This window comes from Peromyscus leucopus, chromosome 23, assembly GCF_004664715.2.
Source record: "Peromyscus leucopus breed LL Stock chromosome 23, UCI_PerLeu_2.1, whole genome shotgun sequence".
Lineage (NCBI taxonomy): Eukaryota > Metazoa > Chordata > Mammalia > Rodentia > Cricetidae > Peromyscus > Peromyscus leucopus.
The window spans coordinates 4,778,227-4,803,104 of NC_051082.1; the positions used below are offsets into that span (position 1 = coordinate 4,778,227).

The following is a 24,878-nucleotide window of genomic DNA, read 5'->3' on the forward strand; positions in this document are numbered from 1 at the left end:
GCTGGGGCCTGCCAGCCAGCCAAGCCAGCCAATCGGTGAGCTCTGGGTTCAGGGAGAGATACTGCCTCCAAATACATAAGGGGTGGCTCAGCTGTTAAGAGCACTGGCTGCTCTTGCAGAGGACCTGGGTTCGGTTCCCAGAACCCACGTGGTGGCTCACAGCCACCCATAACCCCAGTCGTACCCTCTTCTGGCCTCTGTTTGCCCCTGTACCCACCTGGTGCATGTGCATGCATGTAGGCACATGTTCATGCACATCAAATAAAACAATAACAACAAATTTAAGGTGGGAGTAATAGGAGACACATCAGCCTCCAGCCTCCATACATACATGCACAGGCGACTGCCCGTGTACGCCTGTGCATGTACACACATGTTCCAGTTTAGGCTGAGGCTCAGTGGCAAAGCCCTTGTCTGACCTGCAGGAGGCCGGTTTGATCACCAGGACCACAAATGATGATAATTCTGTCCTCTGTGTGGTGTTAGGGGAGAAAAAGGACCATTTCATCCACACTCATCCCAAGGTCGAATGACCAGACTGAAGACAAACGTCCTATCTGTAGAGGGCACCAGCACCCCCTTTCCACACTTGAAGAATATCTTCATTTTTTTCCCTTCTATTTATTTTTGAGACAGGGTCTCGGCGTGTAGCCCAGGCTGGCCTTGAACTCATGGCTTCTCTCAGACACACCCAAGACTATGTTTTTAAACTTAACACATAAGGATTCCCATGACTGGGTGCTGGAGAGAGGGCTCAGTGGTTAAGGGCACTTGGTGCTATTGCCAAGGTCCTGAGTTCTGTTCTCAGCAACCATGTCAGTGGCTCACGACGCCTGAAACTCGAGCTCCGAGGGATCTGGTGCCGCCTTCTGGCCTCCAAAGGCACCTGCACACACACACACACACACACACACACACACACACACACACACACGCGCGTGCACGTGTGTGTGCGCGCGCGCGCGCATGCATGCATGTGCACATTATTTAATGAAAAAAAAACTATAAATGATATGTCAGTGTGTTCTGGCTGAGTGGGCATAGCTTCAATTTTTTTATATAGAATCAACAAGTGTTCCACCATTAACTCTGAAAGTCAGGTTAATTAAAACATGACTCATATAAAGATATAATTTACAGTAAAATTTGACTTTTAATAAGATGCCCCTGAGGGTAAATATCAAATAATAAACACTCTATGGTTGAGAGAGCTCTGTTCTCCATCCTTCTTTCTCCTGTGAGTCTTCCGCCCTCCTTCCATCTCTCGCTCCCTCTCTCCCTCCTTCTCTCCCTCCCTTCCTCCTCTCCTTCTTCCCTTTCTTCCTTCTAGGGTCCCGTTATATAGCCCAGGCTGGCCTCAAACTCCTTAATCCTCCTGTCTGAGTCTTCTGAGGGCTAGGATTTTAAGTGTGTGCCACCATACCTAGCACAGACTCCAGCTGAACGACCTTCATTGTTGTTGTCGGGTTTTCTGATGCTGAAGTCCTAGAGTGAGTCCCTAGCCCTGTTTGATGATATCCCATTCTTCTGTTGAGCTCAGGTTGATGGGGAAGTGTATTGAGAACCTTGCTGTTATTCCTCAGTGGAGATGGTGTGGTTAGTTTCCTCCCTTCCCCTCCCTTTCTTTCTTCCTCCTTCTTTCTTCCTCCCTCCTCCTCCCTCCCTCCCTCCCTCCCTTCCTAATTTTCGAGACAAGGTTTCTCTGTGTAGTCCTGGTTGTCCCGGAACTCACTCTGTAGACCAGGCTGGCCTCAAACTCAGAGATCCTCCTGCCTCTGCCTCCCAAGTGCTGGGGTTAAAGGTGTGCTCTACCTGAGTAGTTTCTTTTGTTAATGTAATATCTGTGTTGCCAACAAGACAGCTCAGCAGGCGGAACGCTTGCTGCCAAGCCTGACAGTCTGACGTTGAAGCCACCTGACGGAAGGAGGGAACTGCTTTCTGCAGTTTGTCCTCTGGTGTCCATACGTGGACGTGTGCCTCCACACAAGTCACTGAGTAAGTGTAATAAAAGTGTAAACCACATTACACAAGGCCCATCTGCCTCCACCACTCTGGCTCCCTGCAGTTTCAGTGGTTCCCCGAGAGGCCTCATTCATGGATGCCTTGCTGACGCTCATCTGGAACCTTTCTTGGAATAGACTCAGACCATACACACTAATGGGACCTGCTGCCCTCGGACATGCCAGTTTTGGAGACTGGACAGATGTTGAGGAGCAGAGTGGTCCGCCCTGCCTTCACTCTAGAGGCTGCAAACAGCACAGGCTGATGTGGTGTGTGTGTGTGTCGATTCTCTATACCGATATGATGCACGTTTTCCATTCTTGACGTGTGCGTGACAAGCACTCGGACTCTGGGATCAGACTTCCTGTTTTAGTCTCAGCTGACATTGGCCAAATGATGGGCCCTTTTCTCCACATCTGCTTTTCCACCTGTCACCTCGGGTCCCTGTCCCCCCCAGGCACCTGGTGCCGTGCAGCCTGTGGGACTGTTTGTGTGTGTGTTCGGCCCTGGTCTGTTGGAGACGTCACATGTCACCGTGGGCATCTCAGCTTGCTGCTGCTCCACTGCCCACGACGGGGGAGTGGCTGCCTGGCCACTGCCCTGTCCCCCCCTTCACCAGGCCCTGCTGAATTGCTTCCCTCTGAAGTGGTGTGGGATTCCCATCCACCACCACCCCCCATCAATCCCGCAGCACAGGAGGCTTCCTCCAGCTCGTCCTTGTCAGTCTGTCCTTTGTAGCGGAGCTGGATGGTCGTCCGTTGGAGTGCCGGTTTGCATATTTAACGTGTCAGTTTGATTCTTCCGTGAAGTGCTTTTTTCCATCTGTCCCCTCTCAGACTGAGCTGTCTGATTTTGTTATTTCTAACATCTCTTTTTTTGGGGGGTGGGGTGGGGTGGGCGTTGAGACAGGGTTTCTTTGTGTAGTCTTGGCTGTCCTAGAATTCACTCTGTAGAGCAGGCTGGCTTCAAACTCGTAGAGATCTGCCTGCCTCTGCCTCCCAAATGTTGAGATTAAAGGTGTGCGCCATCACCACTCGGCCCTAACATCTCTTTAGACAAGGCATTTCCCCATTCTGTAACTTTTACTCACTTCTTATAGTGTGTGTATGTGTGTCTGTGTCTTAGCATTTCTGTTGCTGTGAAGAGTCACCATGACCACAGCAACTCTTACAAAGAAAACATTGAATTGGGGTGACTCGCTCCCAGTTTCAGAGGTTTAGTTCATTTTCATGGTGGAGAGCATGCCAGCGTGCAGGCAGATACAGTACTGGAGAGGTAGCTGAGAGTCCTGTATCTTGTAGGCAACAGGACGTTAACTAACTCACTGGCTGGTATCCTGAGCATAGGCAACCTCAAAGCCCACCCCCACAGTGACACACTTCCTTCAACAAGGCCACACCCACTCCAACAAAGCCACACTTCCTAATAGTGCCACTCCCTTTGGGATTATGGAAGCCAATTACATTCAAACTACCACAGGCTGTGTGTGTGTGTGTGTGTGTGTGTGTGTGTGTGTGTGTGTGTGTGTTATGTGTGTGGTGTGGATATGGTGTAGGTGTGGGGGGGTATGTGTGTGACTGTGGTATGTGTGTGACTGTGTGGTATGTGTGTGGGTATATGTGGCTGTGTGATGTGTGGCCGTGTGGTGTGGGTGGGTGGGTGTGCTGTAGGTGTGGCTGGTGTGTGTGTGTGTGTGTATGTATGGAGGGTGTATATGTGTGTGGTAGGGAGGTGGCATGTATGTGCGTGATGTGCAGTGCACGCCTGCATGTCCATGTGTGTGCAAGTGCACCTGTCTGTGTGTGCATGCGGGAGCCAGAGACTGAGGTCTGGAGTCTTCTCTATAGCTCTCCACCTTGTTTTTTGAGACAAAGTCCCTCACTGGCCGGGCGGTGGTGGCGCACGCTTTATCCAGACTCGGAGCAGAGCAGGTGAATCTTTGTGAGTTCGAGGCCAGCCTGGCTACCAAGTGAGTTCAGAAAGGCAAAGCTAACAGAAAACTGTCTGAAAAAAAAAAAAAAAAAAAAAAAAAAAAAAAGTCCCTCACTGAACCTGGAACTTGCCATTTCAGTGAGGCCAGCTGGCCAGTGGTTCCCAGATCTCTTTGAAATCCTTTCAATGGTTTATTAAATTCCCCACAACATGAAATGAGCCACTCCGTGGTGTCTGTCACACATGCCCACCCCCAGCAGCAGAACGCTTCCACTACTCAAAAATAAAATACCTAATGCAGTGAGAGGTCTCCCCCGATGGTTCCTCCCACCGTCCTCTGGCAGCCAGCAGGCCTCATACTCCCCTGTGGGTCTATCTACATAGTAATATCTTCCCAGTGTAGCCCCGGGCCTTTGTCAGGGTGAGCTTTTAAGCATAAAACCATATCCTGGGAGGACATACTTCAGTTAACTTGAACAGTTAGCACTACAGAAGCCAAAAGGCATTAAGGTTAGCACATGAGAGACTTTTCCAGAACCGTTGACCTCGGTGGATTAGGTCTTTTAGTTTTGGCAGGTGGTGCTGTCTGCGTGCTGAATTTCACAGCCTGAATGATACTTCCATCATGGAGTCAGTTGTGCTAGGGTCTGATGGCAAAGTAAGACCGGGGCCCTGCTACACCCTTCTAAAAAGAGCAGCTTCGTGGAGGCTGATGAGGCGTCTCCAGCACTTGATCTTGAGCCGGGCAGTGGCGGCGCACACCTTTAATCCCAGCACTCGGGAGGCAGAGCCAGGCAGATCTCTGTGAGTTCGAGGCCAGCCTGGGCTACTACAGAGTGAGATCCAGGAAAGGCACAAAGCTACACAGAGAAACCCTGTCTCGAAAAACAAAACAAAAAAACAAACAAACAAAAAAAAGCACTTGATCTTGCAGGGAACCTTGGTTTGTTTCCCAGCCACCCACATGGTGGCTCACAAATGCCTGTAACTCCAGTTCCAGGGGTCCCAATGCCCTCTTCTGACCTCTGTATTCACTCAGACATACACACAGAAAATGAAATAAACGAAAACATTTTTTTAAATCTACATTTGAAAATAATAGTTTAAAAACTAAGAAAAGCTTTATGAAGACCTCATCCACATGCTTGCAATTCATGTTTCCCTGCCATACTGTGGCTTTCCTCTCCAAGGGTCACAAGATCCTCACCTTACATGATCAGGTGTCCACTGCTCTTGGGAGCCTGCCAGGGATTGGACCTGCTAGGGCACAGGGTGACTCTGAAGAAGCTGGCAGACAGGTGCAGTGGTCACAGTATTCTGTGTTCCCTTAGGCAATGGGTGGAGCCTACCATCACTGCTTCCAGCAGTGGGTGGTAACTACCGTTTCTGCCTCCTCCTTCCAGCACTTGATCTTATCTGTCGTGGTCCGTGTCCGTGTGTCGTCCCCCACCCCCACCCCCCCACCCCCGTTGTTCCCATCTTAGAAGGAGGTGGTCTCCCCTTGGGCTTTCAATGTGTATTTTCATCTTTTTTTTTTTTTTTTTTTTTTTTGTTTTTCAACATTTTTTTATTTCGCTTTTAACTTTATGTGCCAAGTGCTGTTGGTCTGAAGGAAACTGGATATTTATTTTGTAGAGAGTTGTCCATGCATTTCAGGGTGATCATGTGCACTACTGACCTGGAAGGTAGACCTAAGGTGGCAGGATGGCTCAGCAGGTAAAAAAATACGTACCTCGCAAGCCCGACAACCTGAGTTCAATCCCCGGAACCCATCGTGGAAGCAGAGAATTAGCTGTGGCATATGTGCCCATCTTACCCTGATGATGGTGGTGGTGATGATGATGATGAAGGTAGACCTATACTTAAATGTGCATTTAGTGGCCACTCCAGCCACAGAGATCAATCATCTCAAGGGAAATTAAAACACAGAACTGTGTTCTGCCTGATGAGGTATGTCTGGAGAACAAAGATCTCATTAAAATCAAAGTGTTGGGCCCAAAGAGATGGCTCAGTGCTTAAGGCACTGGCTGCTCTTGCAGAGGACCTGGTTTCAATTCCTAGCATCCACACAGCAGCTCACAGTCACCTGTAACTCCAGTTCCAGGGGATCTGATGCCCTCTTCTGACCTCTGTGGGCACCAGACACACACGTGGTGCACAGACCCCCATGCAGACAAATCACTCATCCACATAAAATAACATGTTTTAAATCTTACAAAATCCAAACTGGTGCTGGCACAGTGGTGCATGCTTGGTATCCTAAGCCTTCAGGAGGTCGAGGCAGGGGGACTGCAAGTTTAGGATCTGCTTTAGTTGTACTTTGAGACCCTGTTTCAAACAAAGAAGCCTCAGTGTGTTATAAAAATAGGATATGAAGGTTAAAAAGAGGCATGGGGGGTAATATGATTATGATACACTGTGTGTGTGTGTGTGTGTGTGTGTGTAAGGTCAAAGAATAAATTTCAAATATCCCTTAAGATATTGAAACCCAATTGTCCAGCGATTGCGTTGATGACAGTGTTGATATTGTTTTTATGTGTCTATTGTATGTGTAGCCTGGGACGAAGCCAGTGAAAAACTTCTCAGGTCACTGAACGAGCATTTAAATGAGGGAGATAGGAAAGGAGTTTCAAGACAGGTAAAGCTTCGGGAACTGACTCAGTGGGACCAGAGCCTGCGCACGCACGTGTGGGCGGGGCTCTGGTGTCCTCTGCTCTCACCTGTCTGCCCAATGAGAAACCAGAGCCAAGTCTGAAAGCCAAGTAAAATTAGCCTGGAACATCTTGATTATTCTTCTCCCTCCTCCCCCTCCTCCCCTCCTCCCCCTCCTCCCCTCCTCCCCCTCCTCCCCCTCCTCTCTCCCTCCTCCTCCTCCTCCTCCTCCATGATCATCTTCTTTTTCTTCTTCCTTCTATTTTGTTTTGTACATGATGCGCCTTTTACCTTCATGTGTGTCTATGTATCACATATGTGCCTGGAAGTCAGGCGAGGGCATCACATCCCCTGAAACTGAATTTAAAGATGGTTGTGAACCACTATGTGGGTGCTGGGAACTGAACCTGGGTCCTCTGCAAGAGCAGCAGGTGCTCTTAACCAGTGAGCCATCTCTAGCAGCCCCCATCTTGGCTTCTTGGAGAGCAGGGAGGCTGTTGAAGGATTCCCAAGAGTGAAAACTGTGCTACCTTGAGTACCAGTGAAGGTGATTGACATAGGTGAAACCCATCAAATGCCCATAAAGCTGTCATAAGCTTATTGTCCTCTCTGGGCTGCCCTGATGTAGGCTCACCATGCAGGTGCCTGCCTACCTTCCCTTTCTGCATGGTCTGGCAGCTGCATACTGATAAGGGACGTTTCTCTTCCTAGGAAGTGTCCAGTTAGGGCTGGAGAATTGGCTCCACAGTTAAGAGCACTTGCTGCTCTTCCAGAGGACGTGAGTTCTGTTCGGTACCCATCCAGTCTTGTTTGGGTCTTGATTTCTGTTGACCAATTATAAAAGACAGCAGGGAGGGTAGATTGGGTTTTTCGGGCTCCAGTGGGCTAGTGTAGGGAGACATCTGCTGGACATTGTTTTAAAAACTTTTTTTTTTCAATACAAAGTTTTTAATAACGCATGCTAAGCAAACAGAATAGCATGCTGCTGTCTCAGTTCCATCTTGCCATTGTATTTTCATGTGCACCTCCACCTCTCTCTACCCAGCTCCATCATTTTTATGGTTCTGTCTAATAAGAATCGATCAGGCACACCCAGGCTGAAAGCCACACACGTTAGTAGTGATGTGTCTGCGGTGTGCTGACTCACAGCTCTATCGAGTACAGAAGGTTTCCATTACTGCGCCAATGTCCTTCCCCCGGCGGCCCCCACCAGGCAACAATTGTTCCGAGTGTCCGCCATAGATTAACTCTGCCTGCCCCAGACAGTCAGACAAATACAATCGCATGGTGCGTGCCCTTTTGTATCTGGGTTCTTTCACAGTGTCCGGGAGGGTCTTCCATGCTCTCTCGAAACCTTTACTTCGCTTTTATTGCTACTTTCGGTCTTCAGTGCGGATGGGCCACATCCATTCTCCAGTTGATGGGTCTTTGGACGGCTTCCAGTTCCAGGCCATTCTGAATGAAGCTGTCCGTGGGCTGAACTTGGTGTTTCAGCCTTTTGTGGACCTGAGTTTACATTGCTCTTGTGTAAATACTTAGGGTGGAAGTGCTGATCAAAGGCTAGAGATGTGGCTGACTTCATTAGAAACTGCCAGACTTCCTTTCCTGCCGGCAACGGACATGGAGCTCAGTCACATTTGGTGGTGTGGGGCACCTGACCTCTTCTGATGAAATCTTCATGGTTTTTTGTTTTTTTTCATTGCATTTCCTTGATGACGGATGGCCTTGAGCACTGTGTTGAGTGAGCATTTATCTATTTTTCTTTGTAATAAGGTCCATTCAAGTCTTTTGCCTAAGTTTTGATTTTTTTTATTATTGAACTATAGCTCTCTCTCTCTCTCTTTCTCTCTCTGTGTGTGTGCACACTCGCGTGTGTGTTTGTGCATATGCACCTGTGCACACACTCGCATGCATCCACAGAGACTGGAGGAGAGCATGAGGTGTCTCCCCTACGGCTCCCCCCTTCATTGTCTTTGCTATCTGTAATTGTATCCGGACCAGATGTTTTTGAGTTCTTGGCCTTTTATTCAAAGAACTGAAATAGCCCCAAATATTCAAAGAAAAGAGCTAGAGCAGCTCAGAAAGAAAATACGCTGTCGTGGGCGTGGTGGCAGCCTTTAATCCAGCTTGGAGAGAGACAGTGATTCTGTGAGTTGAGCCAGCTGGCTACAGTAGTTAGAAGTCAAGCTACAAGAACTGTTCGAATAACTGTCAATTAACGTTAGGCCAGGCGTGGTGGCACATGATTTTAACCCAGCCCTCGGGAGGCAGAGGAGGCAGATCTCTGTGAGTTTGAGGCCAGCCTGGGCTACAGAGTGAGATCCAGGCCAGCCAGAACAACATAGACCCTGTCTCAAAAACAACAACAACAACAAAAAAAAAAAAAAAAACAAAAACAAATTGACAACGGGCCACAGGAATGGGGGTACTTGGACCCTCAGGGGATTGCTTACCGCTTCTCTCAAAGGAATGAGTTTGGTTTTTCAGGACAGCATAAATCTCTACTTTAAATTGTTAGTGTGTGTGTGTGTGTGTGTGTGTGTGTGTACCAAGGAACAACTTGTGGGGTTTGCTTCTTTTCTATCATGTGGGGCCCAGGGATCAAACTCAGTTCATCATTGGCGACAGGCTTGGATTAGGAAGTCCTCTGCTCACTGTGCACAATTGGACGTGTATAATTAAAATTGAGTGCGTTATTTAAAGGGACATGCACAGTGTTCACTCAGAGGACACAATTTGCCTCACTGCACATGTGCCCAAGCCACTTCAGGAGGGACTGGTGTCCCCTGCTCTCACACCAGACCTAACTGGGGTGTGATGGAACAGAACCTACATTTAGTGGCTGTTAGGAGAGATGTATCCCATTGTTCAGAGCGCAGAGTGTATGTGACCACAGTTTGGTGCTTGGGGTGTGGGTAGGGGTTCCTAGTTTTCTAAAAGGCTGTTGGTGCATTGTTCAGAGATAGGTCTATGCGCATAGCACATGCAGATCAGGTCCCAGGCTGCCAAATGCTTCATTAGGAGAGAGGTGTGAGTACAGCCCAAGCCAGGTAGAGTCCTGGATTGCTACTCTATTCCCTACGCTTGCTTCCTCATCTTCAGGCAGGGTTTCTCGATGAACCAGAGGCTAGCCATTTCAGCTTGTGAGCCCCGGGCATCTCCCTGTCTCTGCCCCCAAGTGCTGGGGTTATGGGCACAGGCAGCCGGGCCTGAGTTTTAGCTGGGTGCTGGCTATTTGCTTGCTCAGGCTCTGAACAGAAGAGAGCTGGCATCCCAGGTGCAGATCCTTTGCAGCTGTAGGTTTTTAATATTTCCTCAGTTCTGAGAAGCTTCCTTGCTGGAGTCCAGCCCCCTCCTTTCTCTCTAATCATTGTCTCTCCGTGTCTCATCTGAAAACACTTTCCACCTTCCTCTGTTTGAAAAATACTCCTATTTGGTTTTCATAGTTTTATTGATTGTACAGTCACACGTAGATCTAAGAGCACCTCAATCTACAGATTGCGTGTTTGGCTACACACTACATGTGTATAGTGTGTATATCTATGTGTATACACATGGTGTAAGGGGAGGGTTAGGTTGTAGAGCTGGACTTGTGGATAGCTAGTGATTACTGCCCCGTCTCTGGAAATGATTTTTCATTTCTTCCCTGAAATGTCCTAGTACAAACAACAACAAACAAACAAAAAACCCAAACTTTTTAAAAATTAATTTCAATTTGTGTGTCTGTGCACCTGTGCGTGAGGCGCCTGTGGAATCTGGGAACTGAACTCGGCCGTTCTGCAAGGGCAGCGGGCACACTCAACTGTGCAGCTGTCTCCAGCCCGTGAACGGGGTCGGTCACCTCAGGGTGACTCTGTGACTCCCCTCCCTTTATTTTTCCTCATAAGTTTTCTTCGAGGCTGTTCGAGGAGACTGGCCTGTCTCTTCCAGATCCACGTTCGCCCTCCCACCCGCTCTGAGGTCATGAAAACTTTCTCCCTGAAGTGAACGCGATGTTAACCCTGTGGTCGCTAGGGGGCGATGGAGGCATGTTGCAATGCCCGGGAGCATCTCTTCCTTGCAGATTTCTGAGTCGTCTTTGATTTCTGGCTGTATGGTGGTACGTGAGTCAGATGTTCTCTGTGACATAATCCCTTGTCGACCATGCTGTCCCAGTCTTCTGATACGTGGTTCACATGCCAAGGCTGGAACCTGAGGGGTGCCCACATCCCTCCATACTCTGGGCCTTCCAGAGTTGATTCCAGCAGCCTCCCGCTGGGTGATGCTTTGGGTCCACTGCCTGGTGACGACAGGCCAGCTCTGGCTGTGTCAGCCCAGTGAAGTCCCATGTCTGAAGTCCAGCACTGGGGAGAGACCCTCCAAGTCTGTCCCTCATGAGGAACCCACTGTGATAAGACTCTCTGACGATGGTGACTCATTTTGGTCGTCAGCTTGACACTTGAGTTGAGGGAACCTCAGATGAGGGACTGTCTCCATCAAGCCTGCTGGAGGACAAATCTGTGAGGCAGTTTTTGATTCATGTTAACTGGTGCGTGGTGGGGTGGGAAGATGTCGTCCAGCCCACTGCAGACAGTGACGACATCCCTGGGTAGGTGGGTCTGGGCTGTGTAAGGACCTGAGCAAGCCAGGTCCTTACACAGTCTCTGCTTCAGTTACAGCCTCTAGGTTCCTGCCTTGACTTCCCTCAGCGACTTCCCTCCCTTATATAACCTGTAAGCCAAGTCAACCCATTTGTCCCCCAAATTGCCTTTGGTCAGTGTTTTGTATCAGCAACAGGAAGCAGACTGAGAGACTGACCCAACTCAGTTCTGGGAATTCGATGGTGAATGTAGACAGTTAGCTCTCATCAAGAGCAGGAAGCAGGGAAAGCAAGGTCTGGGTCTGGCTGCTTTCATTGCGATTTTTCTGTTCTGCATGGGCATGAGCAGGTGTGGGTGGATGGGTACGCACATGTGTGCATTTGCATTCGGAGGTCAGAGGACAACCTGTGTCCTTCCTCGGGAGCTATCCACCTTGGGTTGTCCATTAACCATCTTTTTGAAATGAAATTCCTCACGGCCTGGAACTCATGCTGTCTGGCCAGCAGGCCCCAGGAATCTGCCTGCCACCACCTCCCAAGTGCGGGGCTGTGTGTATGCCACCGTGCTCAGCTTTTCTGCACGAGTTCTGGGGCCCACACTCAGGTCCTCAAGGTTGCATGGTGAGCATTTTACCAACTGAAGCATCTCCTCGACTCCTAGGCAGCTTTCATGCCCCCAGTTCTGCCTTTTAGCAGATCTTGGCTGTGGCTCATAACATCCCTCAGTTTCCTTACTGACCTCAGCAGAATAAACAGACTTGGGTTTAATAGGACACCACAAACCAAGTCTTTAGAATAGCAATGCACAAGCAGGTGTGAGGTTTCTATCAGCTGCCATTGCTGTTTACACACACACACACACACACAAATACATATACAGACATACATACACATGCATATATCACGTGCTACTTAATGGTGGGTATGTTCTGAGAAATACACCATTAGTCAGTGTTGTTCCTATAAGAACGTTATAGACTGATACATGGTAATGTACTGCAGGCCTAGACTACATGACATAGCCTGTGTCCCCCTGCATATATACACATTTGTGCACACACACACACACACACACACACACACACACACACACACACACTCCACACCCAAACAGGGTGCTATCTTACTGAATGCTGTGGCCAATTTTGAGACAATGGTGAGTATTTGTGAATCCAAACATACCTAAGCATGGAAAAGCGTGATAAAATCACCGGTGAAGACATGCTTGAATGTCTCAGCCACCATCACCTCAGCCCATTGCTGCCCCAGGGTTTAGCGTGTTTCATGGCAGACACCAGACTCCGGGTGAGTGGCCTGCTGAGGAATGTCCTGTTCCCCACAGAAAGAAGAAGTGAGGAAGAGACACATCCGTCTGCACATGGAGGGGACGCTCACCGCCCGCGACAAGGTCGGAGTGCAGGACTTTGTGCTGTTGGACGCCTACACCAGCGAATCCGCCTTCCTGGAGAACCTTCGCAAGCGTTTCAGAGAGAACCTCATCTACGTACGTAAGCAGCTGCTTGCACAGTCGGTCCCTCCCTGTGCACAGCCTGGAGGACCTTGAATGACCTCACCGCTAGGGGCCTGCAGGGGGCGCTCTCCACCCAGCCGGGGAGGCAGGAGTCACTTAGACCGACCTCCACCAATTGACATAACTGAAGAATCCAGAAACAGACTAGCACTGCTCTGCTCTGCCTTCCCTGCTGCTGATTCCTCCTGAGGCAACTTCTCTGGGCTGAGCGGCAGGGTGACAGCCCGTGCTTCAGCTTGGCCTTTCTTCCCTGGAAGGGAGTGGTATCTTTCTGGAGATATCTCTAGCAGATGGTCCAGAGTAGATGCTGACTCTGATTGGCTCATTTTGGGTCAAGTGCCTGCCTTTCAACCAATCCCCGTAGACAGGGACAGAGATTCGATTGGTCAGGCTGCTTTACAAGCCCACTCTGGGGGTGAGGGGTAAAGTCCCAGCATCCTTGACGCTTGTGGAATCTTCTGGAACAAGTGGGGGAATAGATGCCAGGGAGGGAACCTAAGAGATCACCTTTGTACTTACTGTACAGCTTCAAGGACCAAGAAAATAGCTTTTTACCAAACCCATCTCAGACAGATCTTGTCCTGATGGGCATGCTCAGGGACCTGGGCTGGATCTCCAGCAGAAACAACTTATAGTGTGTGTGTGTGTGCGCACACTATAAAGTGTGTGTATATAATATATATATTATATACATACACATATACTATTTCATATATATTATAATTCAATGTGTTGAAACCAAAGTTACTAGAAAAAATATTTCTTAAATGTTTCATCCCCTGACTTTCAGAATGCTCACACTTAATTGTAAAAATGGAAACAAACTTTCCATATAAGCAAAGTGTAAATGACGTGGTATGACAGGGTCATCAGGGCTAGACCAAAAGCTGCCGGTTTCAGTGGGTGAACTTCAGGGACAACTTTCTACCCTCAAGGCCACTGATTACACTGATTAAATAGCGGAAAATTTGTATCAAAATACCCTTTTCTCTTCGGGTCTCCAGTTGACTTTTGTCCTGGTGGTTAAAAAAGTCGTCCGCAATGATCTGAGTGTGTCTGGTGTAGATGTCTGCCCCTAAATGGTGCGAAACAGCAAGTTCAGAATCTGAAGGTGCCCCACTTATTTTCAAAGGAACCAGCTATTTCTGTTTTGGCATTGACCTTGGAGCAGCTCGTTTATTTATGACTGCTTTCCAAGGGGCCTTCGGTCAGTGGCTAGGTCACAGACATGAGCACTTGGGACGGTCTGAATCGGAGCAGAGCCAACAGCTCAAGTCTGAAGAAGTGCTGGCGATGAGAGGCTTCTGTGGGGCTCTAGAGTGTGGGTAAGCAGGCTTGCCCTGCATATTCTGTCCTGCACGTTCAGCCGGAGCTCAGGGAGACATCTGTAAAGCATTAATTGGGTCCAGGCACCCATTCAGGGACATCCACTTATGGGAGAGCAGCAGGCTGGTCTTCCTTTCACTAGGGGAGAGCATGTCTTCCCCACCCACTGTTTTTAGAACGGAGTGTTGGTTCCTGCAGCGCTCAGACCTTCTCCATGATGGCCTCTTCCCCCTTCTCCCAGCTCCCCACACGCACAGGCTTTAGCTGCACTGGCTGAGTGCCGTCAGCCCTCCGTCTGGACCCGTCATCCTGAAGCACACTTCCTGGTCATGACTAGCTCTTTGTCCTCCAAGCTTCTACACAGATGTCCACTCCTCAGTGGAATCTTCGGGAAGCCCGCTAGCTAATGCAGCCTTCCTGTGCGTTGCCTTCTGTACACCCCTGAACGACGGATTCTTTGATGCTGTCTTGAGTCAGGGCTGCATCTTGTCTGCTCTCACCCCTCCACACATGCCTCGTTGGATGACATTGTCAACGTGGAGTCAGTGCCTGGGGGTCGGAGTGTGCGGCTCTATTTGTACACAGGATTCCTCACACAGGGTGTGGTCCCTTCTTCCTTCAGACATATATCGGGACGCTGCTCGTGTCCGTGAATCCGTACCAGGAGCTGGGAATCTACACCGCCAGCCAGATGGAACTTTACCAAGGGGTTAATTTCTTTGAACTCCCACCTCATGTGTAAGTAGCTTCCCTAGGGTCACATCCAGGCCCAGTTTCATTTTTTTCCCCTCCTCATTGCATATTTTCCCTATCTATTCTTTCTCCATATTCTCCCATCTGTCTGCCCATCCATCCATCCATCCATCCATCCATCCATCCATCCATCCATCATCCCTCCTCCGCCTCCATGATGGATGTCCCTTAGGTCCTGCACTCTTTCATGTCAAAGCAGTAGAAAAACGTTAGCAGGTCACGTGAGCATCTCAGCCTAAATGGACAGGAGGAGGGATCTTTGTGGAACCTCAGACCTGCTAGTGACTATAGAATTACTATGTGGCCGCTGTGGTGCCACCTGCTGGTGCCTGAGAGTTACTGCAGCTAAGGCCCCCTCTGGTCTGGGTCTGAGCGATTTCTTGCCTGGTCTGCACACTGTTAACTCTGTCCCTCTGCTGTTGACCTCTAGGCTAGTTCTCCCCTGTGTCCTGGAGGCTAAACCTCCTCCTAAAACATCGGTAGATTTTTTTCCTCAGCAGCACCGTCAATGGCTCCTCCACTGAGCCCCCAGCTCACTAGCTCTCAGGAGAGCTTCAAGTTTGGTTTCCGATTCCAGGAATAAAATGCTCATGGTAGTTTAACCTCATGGGCTGATGGTATCAGAGTTTTTAATCTTTGGTTTCCCTGTGCCCCAGGTGTTGAGAAAAGAGAAGACAGTATTTTATTGTATTTATGGAGTTATTTAATGCTCCGACAAGATGCTGTTTCTTACCCAAGGTTAGCAGAATATCTCACAGGGATGTAATTTAGCATCTGGTTTACTCTCAAAAGAAATGGAAATGGATATAAGAAAAATAACCTCGTGGGGCTCGATGTGTGCTTTATGGTAGGCGGTGTGTTTGATCCAATCTCTAGAATCAAATTAACTAATCTGCCTCAGCTACTCTTCTGTTGCCGTGGTGAACTGCCATGACGAAGGCAACTTTGGGGAGAAAGGTTCGATTCTGCCTCTCGGTTGAAGGGCAGAGTCCATCATGGCGGAGAAGCTAAGGAGGCAGGAACAGGAGGCAGCTGGTCACACCATATCCGCAATCGGGAAGCAGACAGCGCTGAACGCACACTGCTGCTGCTCAGTTCTCTGTCCCCTAGTCACACAGTCCAAGATCCCAGGCATGGCGCCCGTGGTGGGCGGATCTTCTCCCCTCAATCTCCCACAGACCCCGCCCACCTCCAGGTGATTCTAGACTCGGTGTCACGTGGGTAGATTTTGAAACCGCCTCCCTTGCCTTGAACTCCTGCGTCCCTGAAGTTTGTCATCTGGCCCTCTCTGCGCCGGGTCATTTGGGGGGGATCCTGGCAGAGATGTTTCTGAGGTGGCGCAGTCTGACTGTGGCTCCCTAGAGGCAGGATAGTCCGTGTGTGAGCGCCAGGGCGACCCCCGCAGCACCAGAAACCGGGTGCTTCCGTCCGCTCCTCCTCTAGCTACGCCATCGCCGACAATGCCTACCGCATGATGTGCTCAGAGCTGAACAATCACTTCATCCTCATCTCTGGAGAGAGCGGGGCGGGGAAGACGGAGGCCTCCAAGAAGATCCTCCAGTACTTCGCAGTGACCTGCCCGATGACTGAGTCACTCCAGATAGCCCGGGACAGGCTGCTGCTTTCCATCCCAATCCTGGAGGTGAGTGACCTTGAGGGCCCCCTGAGGGGACTTCCAGGAGGCCCCCCAGGAAAAGGAGTCCTCTGCCTGGGTAGAGCAGTAAAAATAGGCATGTGACGACAGGGGAAAAGGGGCTTGACGGGCACCGTCACAGGGAGGGACATGGCCTTGTCACAGGGAGGGACGTGTAGCTAGAGTTTTCCTGCCTTGCCACAGTCAGGACAAATCTCTGTCACCCGCCAGTCCCACAGCCGCTCAGACCCAACCAAGTAAACACAGAGACTTATATTGCTTACAAACTGTATGGCTGTGGCAGGCTTCTTGCTATCTGTTCCTATAGCTTAAATTAATCTATTTCCATAAATCTATACCCTGCCATGCGGCTTGTGGCATCTTCACATGCTGCTTATCCTGGCGGTGGCTGGCAGTGACTCCTTCCGCCTTCCTGTTCTTTCTTTTCTCCTCTCTGTTAGTCCCGCCTATACTTCCTGCCTAGCCACGGCCAATCAGGTTTTATTTATTGACCAATCAGAGCAATTTGACATACAGACCATCCCCCAGCACAGCCAAGTGCAGACCATCTCAGACACCTGCACTCAGGCCCATGGTCCTAATCATCCTCTATGCGGACCTGCTGGGTAGAGCCCCGAGGAACCTGAGAACGGGCTCCCACAGGACACACAGAACATCCCACAGCAGACATGACCTTGTCACAGGGAGGGACATGACCTTCCAGTGAAGCCTGCAGGTTTGGATGTAATCCAGCAGGCCTCTGCAAAGCCCTCTGACCCAGAGTCCATCTTCCCAGCTGAGGAATGTGTCTGCTCGGGGTCCTGGAGTCTCCAGAGGCCTTGAAGGTTCCGTGGGACACATGACAAAAGCCCATGTGACTAGCACTTCCCTCTAATTGGAATCACGTGGGTTGTCATTTTTACCATGACGATGTGCCGACCTGCCGGCTGATGCAGGACAAGTCCCTGTCCCCTGTGCGGCTGCCCCGTCCGTGAGAATGCTCCGCTGAAGGGGTTTGTGACTAGCCCTTGAGTGTGAGAAGTGTGTGTGACGGGCTGCCAGCCGAGCCTGCGAATCCTCAGTGATTTCTAATAGATCTCCTCAGAGATTCTGGGGGGACCCCCACCCCGCTTTCCCTGTGTCCAAATACAGCATTAGAATTGGATCCTCTGTAGCTAGTGACTTTTTTTTTTAAGAAGATCAAGTGTGGTTTCCCTCTTTAGCCCCTCCCAGCGGCCTCTATTTTCTAATGAGCATGTTGGTTGGGGGCAGGGACTTGCCAAGCATAGTGAGCCAAAGCGACACCGTGTGACATTTGTATCCAAAGGCTTTCGGAAATGCCAAGACACCCCGGAACGACAACTCCAGCAGATTTGGGAAATATATGGACATACAGTTTGACTTCCAGGTATGCAGCAATTCCTGCACAGGCTCCTGGGGACCCTTTGCCGAGGTAACTTTTGGGGGAAAGGGCATTATTGACACAAGCGGTGGGAAAATTCAGGGTAAGGATAACTTTTAACAATCTCTCTTTCTCTCTCTGTCTCTCTCTGTCTCTGTCTCTGTCTCTGTGTGTGTGTGTGTGTGTGTGTGTCTGTCTGTCTGTCTGTCTGTCTGTCTATGCATGCTGCAGGTGCATTCTGAACATGCAGCGTGGCACCCATGTGGAGGTCAAAGGGCATTTTCAGTGTCCTCACCCTCTGCCTCGTTGGAGACGAGGTCTCTTGTCCCACCGCTGCATGTCGGGCCAGCCGGCCTGTGAGCCCTTGGTGTCTCTACCTCCCACCTCACTGTGAGAACCCTGGGATTGCAGACATGTGCTGAGGACCCAGTCAGGCCCTTACACGGTAGGGCAAACACTTGACCTTCCAGCCCCACCTCACTCCCCCCAAGATAATTTTAGCACCCCAGTGAGTTACCATGGTTCTTCGTCTTTGTGGACAAGAATCCTATCTGACAATGTGGGGTGTGGCAGACACATGGATGGCGAGGACTCCCCACACATGGCTGCTGGGGTTCACAGGTGAACCCATTAGAAGATGACAGATTGCTCCAAGGATAGGCTCCTGTGTAGCGAGGCTCTTGTCACATGATCCAGAGTACAGCCAAGTGCTGTGGCGCACAATCCCAGCACTCAGGAGGCTGAGGCAGGAGGACAGCCATGAATTTGAGGCTAGCCTGGGCTACTGTGTGAAGTCTAGGCAGCATTCCACTTGTAGAGGTGTCCCACCGATTCGTAACCATGTCCACAACAGTCCTGCTCACAATGACTGAAGACTGGGTGTATCGGCCAGCATGGAGAGGGCTCCCTGTCCACCCACAGAGGAAGGCTGACGTGGGATGTGCTTCCACAGTGAGGTGACACAGACATACCACAGCTTGGTGTCACACAGGTGGGCCCTGGGGACGGACAGGCTGCCATTTTTTTTTTTAAATAAAACAAATGCAAAGCAAACAACACATTGTGCGGGTGTGGGGTCTGCATGAAGGGACATGCAACCTTCTCAGATAGGGCAAGGTAGGGAATATCTTCCACTCTGTGAGACAGCCTCAATCAAAATGCTGTCTGTTGTAGCATGAAGGTAGCCGTGAGCAGTATGCGAATGAGTGAATGAATGAACGAGGTGGTGCTACACACGCAATTAAAGTGTGTCTGTTGCATGTGAGCATGTGAGTACATACTCCCCTTACAGACATACATTCCAAGTGGCTAAGTCACAGGCTAGGGAGCAGCAGGTGTCCGGGGTTGCAGAGTAGCTGTTTAGTCTGGCTACCTCAGGGCCTCCCGGAAGTTGGTCCATGAGCTGCTATGGTAGCATGCACGTAGACTTGGAAAGATATTTCCTGCCTCTGCGTGGTTGCAGACTTTTTTTTTTTTTTAATCAAAGTTGAACATATCCACTGAAAACGTCAGCTCAGTGCGTTTTACATATATATCTGTCCGTGGGGCGTTACCACTCAGAGCAAGATGTAGAAACTCCCAGCAGCCGGAAGTTGGCCCAACAAGACCCACCAGTCCAAGGGTTACCAGGGTGTTGGCTCCTGCAATCACGGCTGCATGCAGCTGATTCTCAAGGCAGGGGACACATGCACCACCATGTGAGTGTCGGGGTCAGAGGACAGCTTGCAGGAACCGGTTCTCTCCTCCTACCGTGTGGGTTCTGGGAACTGAACTCGGACCATCTTGCTTAGTGACAGGTAACGTTATCTGCTGGCCATCTACAGAGCCATCTCACTGGCCCCATAGTGGTGATTTTGTGACAGGAATATGTGGGGTCTCTCTGTTCTCCATGCTTGATAATAGCTGTTTCCTTTCCTCTTGATATCCACACTGTCTTAATTATTACTTTTTGTTGTTGTTGTTTTGTTTTTCGAGACAGGGTTTCTCTGTGTAGCTTTTGGAGCCTGTCCTGGATTTCACTCTGTAGACCAGGCTCCCAAGTGCTGGGATTAAAGGTGTGCACCACCACCACCCGGCCTTAAAGATATTAAACATAATAATTGTCTGGACGTGCACACACACACACACACACACACACACACACACACGCACACACACACACACACACACACACACACACACACGCACACACACACACACACAATAATTTTTTCAAGTGGACAGTTTTGCCTACAGCAAATAGATTTCTCAAATGTATCATGTTGACTGAGGAAAGCCAGGCATAAAATACATAATGCACAATGTAACACCTTACACTGTAGCCCAGACAGTCATAGAACTTACTACAGAGCCTAGGCTGGTCTCAAATTCATGGCTATCCTCCTGCCTCAGCCTCCCGAGTGTTGGGATTGTGCACCACAGCACTTGGCTGTACTCTGGATCATGTGACAAGAGCCTCGCTACACAGGAGCCTATCCTTGGAGCAATCTGTCATCTTCTAATGGGTTCACCTGTGAACCCCAGCAGCCGTGTGTGGGGGTTCCTCGCCATCCATGTGTCTGCCCACACCCCACATTGTCAGATAGAATTCTTGTCCACGAAGACATAGAACTATGGTAACTCACTGGAGCCTCGAAATTAGTATGGGAATGAGGTGGGGCTGGGGGATGGCTGAGAGGGTAAAGTCACTTGTCACCAAGATGGCAGCTGAAGTTCAACCCCAGGACCCACGTGATAGGAGGGAGAAGGGACTCCTGAAGATGAGAGGTCCTTTGACCTCTGCACCCAAGCTGAGGGGACGTGTGTGTCCTCGCCCTGCCGCCACATACACAAACACACAAAAGTGATAAAATATCTAATTTTTTAAAATCTATGTTTGTGTATGTGAGCATGTGCTATGTGTGTGGAAGTGCCCACAGATGCCAGAAGACGGTGTCAGGTCCCCTGGAGCTGGAGTTACCGGAGGTTGTAAGCTATCTGACGGAGTGCTAGGATTTGAACTCCTTCTGGAGGAGCAAGAAGTGTGCTGTCTCTCCAGTCATACTTAAAAAAAAAAAAATCTATTTAAAATCACCACTGAGATTCAGTAGGGACGACGGCATCTTTCCAATGAATGATGTTTTTATTGATACCTACTGTTAATAATGATTTCAGAAGACCTTTGACCTTTACCTCACGCCATATACAAAAATTAAACGGTGTGGGTTGGCAAGATGAGTTGGTATGTACAAGCACTTGCTACACAAGCCTGATGGCCCAGGCTCAATCCCCAGAACCCACATGGTGAAAGGAGGGAATGATGAAATCCTGAAAGTTGTTCTCCGACCTCCACATGTATTTTATGGTACATGTGCATGCATGCTTGCACACACAGACACATACTAATAAATACAAATGATAAGTTACCTTAAAATTGGCATGATGGACCATAGTCTGAAACATTAAACTTTAAAATAAGCAGAGAAAGTACCTTCCTAACCTCGGAGTGGTCGAAAACCAGAGCCGAGGAAACGTCAATCATTGACCCAGGGAGATGGTTATTCATTCACATTTTAAGGCTTCTGAGTTGGCCATGACAGTGCATTCCTGTCATTTTAGCGCTTGGGAGATGAGGCAGGAAAAGTGTGAGTTCAGGGCTAGCCTGGACTACACAATAACGCTGAAGCTAGTCTGCTACTGAGACTCCCCCCATCCTACCAATGAAGAAAACCACCCTGAGCTAGACCGCTGCTGTTCATTAGGTCCACAGTGGGAGGGGACTTGTCATAGCCATCACCCTGCATTTTTTTTTTTTTTTTTTGTTTTGAAGGGCATCCCCGTAGGCGGGCATATCATCAGTTACTTGATCGAAAAATCCCGCGTCGTCTATCAAAACCACGGGGAGCGGAATTTCCACATCTTCTACCAGCTGCTGGCGGGTGGGGAAGTGGAGCGCCTCGCCTCCCTGGGACTTGAGCAGGACCCTCAGCTGTACAAATACCTCTCACAGGTTAGAGGACCGGTGCCTGGCTTTGGTGGCCCTCGGGAGGGGGAGGAGGGGGCGGGGGCGTTTGCTGTTCTGATTGTCCTCTCCTGCATAACACCTGTCACAAGCAAGCTAATGCATCTTCTCTCGGGACTGACAGCCATCTCACCTTGGGAAAGCAAACCAGTGTCTAATTCCCAGTAGAAATGAGATTTGGATGAGCTGTCTTAGAAATGGAGGGAACACCACCAGGGGTAGAGCCTGGCCTCATATGTACGAGGCCCTGGGTTCGAAACTCAGCACCACCTTAGTGAACAAAAAAGATGTTGGGGTCAACCTTCCAGGGTGGGATGGGGCTGCCAGAGCTGTTACGATATCACGTCCCATGTTCTGAGGATGCAGCTCAGTGGTCCAGGACCTGCCGAGGACACACAGGGTCCTGGTTTTCAGTGCCAGCGTCACACACACACACACACACACACACACACACACACACACACACTCCCCTTAGATGTGGCGCACAGTCGAGGTGAGAGTGGCTGGTGCAGGTGTGACGGGCATTGTCTCCCTCTGCCCCATCCACCAATCTGAACAGAACTCTCTACAGCTCCCCACCTTCCACTCCGAGAGCTCCGCTGCAAAGGGAAGAGAGCTCAGGCCGGCCTGGGAGCTAGCGCTGTTCAGAGTTGAACTCAGAGGCATTACTTTTTCTGCAGCCTCTGCCTGGGTTTTTTTTTCTGAACGTCGAAGCTCATCAAGGCCATCATCCGAATTTAAGCACTGTTATTTTTTTTGCATGCTTCAGCCGATCCCTTTTAGACAAACACCTTCCAATTAGCACAAAGGAAACGTGTTTTAAAACAGGTCCTGAAAATACGGTCCACTAACTTTGGAAGTTTCTCAGGACAGGGATTTTTAAAGATAAAATGCCAAATAAAACTGAAAAGAAGCTGCCGCCAGCCAGTGACCTCTGCGAGGTGGTTTAAAACCTTCTCTACGGTTCGGGACGTTACAGAAGTGGGTTCTGCGGGATCAGAAAACCACTTCACGTTAGGAACTGGTGTGTGCACGTTCAACTGTCCTTAAAATGACACTAACAGATCCAACTGTGTCACAGGGTCATTGTGCCCGAGAGTCACCTATCAACGACAGGAATGACTGGAAAACTGTGTCCAATGCCTTTTCTGTCATCGACTTTACAGAAGCTGACCTTGAGGTAAAGGCCCTGGGCTTCTGTCTGGGTGGGAACCGCCCTGTGTTCTTGGGGTTTTGGTCACTGTAGGATCACTGGACTCAGCAAAGAAAGGCATGAGACAGGAGTGGAGGAATTGATGAGCAATGTCCCAGATATGGCTGGGGGACGGTGCAGTCGGTAGGTAAAGACCTAGGATATAGCTGGGGGATGGTGCAGTTGGCAGAGTGCTTTATCCCCAGAACCCACATCAAAACCGGGTGTAGGAGCTGGAGAGACGGCCCAGCAGTTAACAACATTTGCTCTTGTAACATTGCCCATGTCGTGTGGCTGGGAACCACTCACAATTCCAGTTCCAGCAGACCCAGTGCAGATGTATTTTATGTGTTTGAGTGTTTTGCCTGCATGTATGTCGGTACATCCCATACGTGCCTGGTACCCACCGAGGCCAAAAGAGGACGGGAGATTCCCCTGGATCTGGAGTTACAGATGCTTGTAAGACATCATGTGGGTGTTGGAAAAAGAACCCAGGTCCTCTGCAAGAGCAACAAGTGCTCATAGCCACCATGCCACCTCTCCAGCCCCTAAAAAAAGAAGGCCACGTGTATGGCGCACACTTGTGATCCCAGCAATGAGGGGGGAGTGGAAGGGGGTCCCTGGGCTCGCTGGCCAGCCAGCCTGGTTCCTATGGTAAGTTCCAGATCAGTGAGGAACTGGTAAACATAAATAAACAACTAAAAGGTGGACATGATGCCTGTGAGCTAACACCTGTTCCATGCACACAAATACACACCCATGCACACACGTATGGACATGTCCCACAGGTGAACATGCATAGGATAAAATGTTGGACATAATGTAATGCAAGCACTTTGAGATAAATAGTGAAGACTATTTAATGTAAATCTGCCTCATGCATTAAATAGTTTAAAAGATCAGTCATACCCTGGTCAAATAAAAAGTGGGCATTTTACCTCTTTCCTGTCAGCTTGAGTTTCTCCAGCGTAGAGGGAGGGGACATGGTTCCTCCTCCAGGCTAAGTCCAGTCTCGACTTAGATCCACTGGGCTTGCACATTTATTCTTTATTTACTCTTCAGTTTTGAAACAAACTGCATCATGGGTAAATACTGAACAGAATTTTGTCTTTTGATTTTCTGTTCTGATTATAAATCTGTTCATGCCTGGCGGCAGTGGTGCACGCCTTTAATCCCAGCACTTGGGAAGCAGAGCCAGGCGGATCTCTGTGAGTTCGAGGCCAGCCTGGTCTACAGAGTGAGTTCCAGGAAAGGCTCCAAAGCTACACAGAGAAACCCTGTCTCGAAAAACAAAACAAAAATCTGTTTATCTTTCAAGGACCAAAATGTAGTTTTATAAAATGATAATATTTGAGACACACTATTTGAAAACTGAATGGCTTACCTATGAGGTTGGTTTGGAGACAGGGTCTTGCTAAGTAGCCCAGTCTAGCCTGGAAATAGTGATCCCCCTGCCTCAGCCTCCCAAGTGCTGGAGTTACATGCATACACTTCCCCTGCTAGCTGGGAGTTTGTTGTTTTATAAACTGATTTTTAATAAGGGTTTTTTGTTTTGTTTGGGTTTGGTTTTTGTATACAGGGTTTCTTGGTGCAGTAGCCCTGGCTATTCTGGCCTTGTAGACCAGGCTGGCCTCAAACTCACAGGGATCCACCTGCCTCTGCCTCCCCAGTGCTGGGATTAAAGGTGTGCGCCATCACACCTGGCTTACAAACTGCTTTTATAAAATGTTCATGTATTTATATTTTGTGCTGGGGGCTGAGAGAGGCTTTCCTCCAGCCCCCATTCCTCATTAAGCTAATTAATACCGGAAGTGACCAGGGCACATTCCTAGGGAGGAGGCAGCTGGCTCTGTGAACTGGGCAGGGAGATGTCTCAA

The 24,878-nt window shown here is 49.5% G+C and overlaps 1 protein-coding gene across 1 annotated transcript in view; it reads left to right on the forward strand.

Moving 5' to 3' along the window:
* The first annotated feature begins 12,529 nt into the window (after positions 1-12,529).
* Myo1h (myosin IH) overlaps positions 12,530-24,878 on the forward strand; it is a 45,596-nt gene continuing 33,247 nt past the window's right edge. Inside the window, exons 1-6 of the mRNA XM_028854765.2 lie at positions 12,530-12,668; positions 14,644-14,759; positions 16,218-16,416; positions 17,735-17,815; positions 21,618-21,797; positions 22,891-22,989. Of these exons, the coding sequence (XP_028710598.1) occupies positions 12,543-12,668; positions 14,644-14,759; positions 16,218-16,416; positions 17,735-17,815; positions 21,618-21,797; positions 22,891-22,989 (801 nt within the window). The 5' untranslated portion in view covers positions 12,530-12,542. The remainder of the gene's footprint in view (positions 12,669-14,643; positions 14,760-16,217; positions 16,417-17,734; positions 17,816-21,617; positions 21,798-22,890; positions 22,990-24,878) is intronic.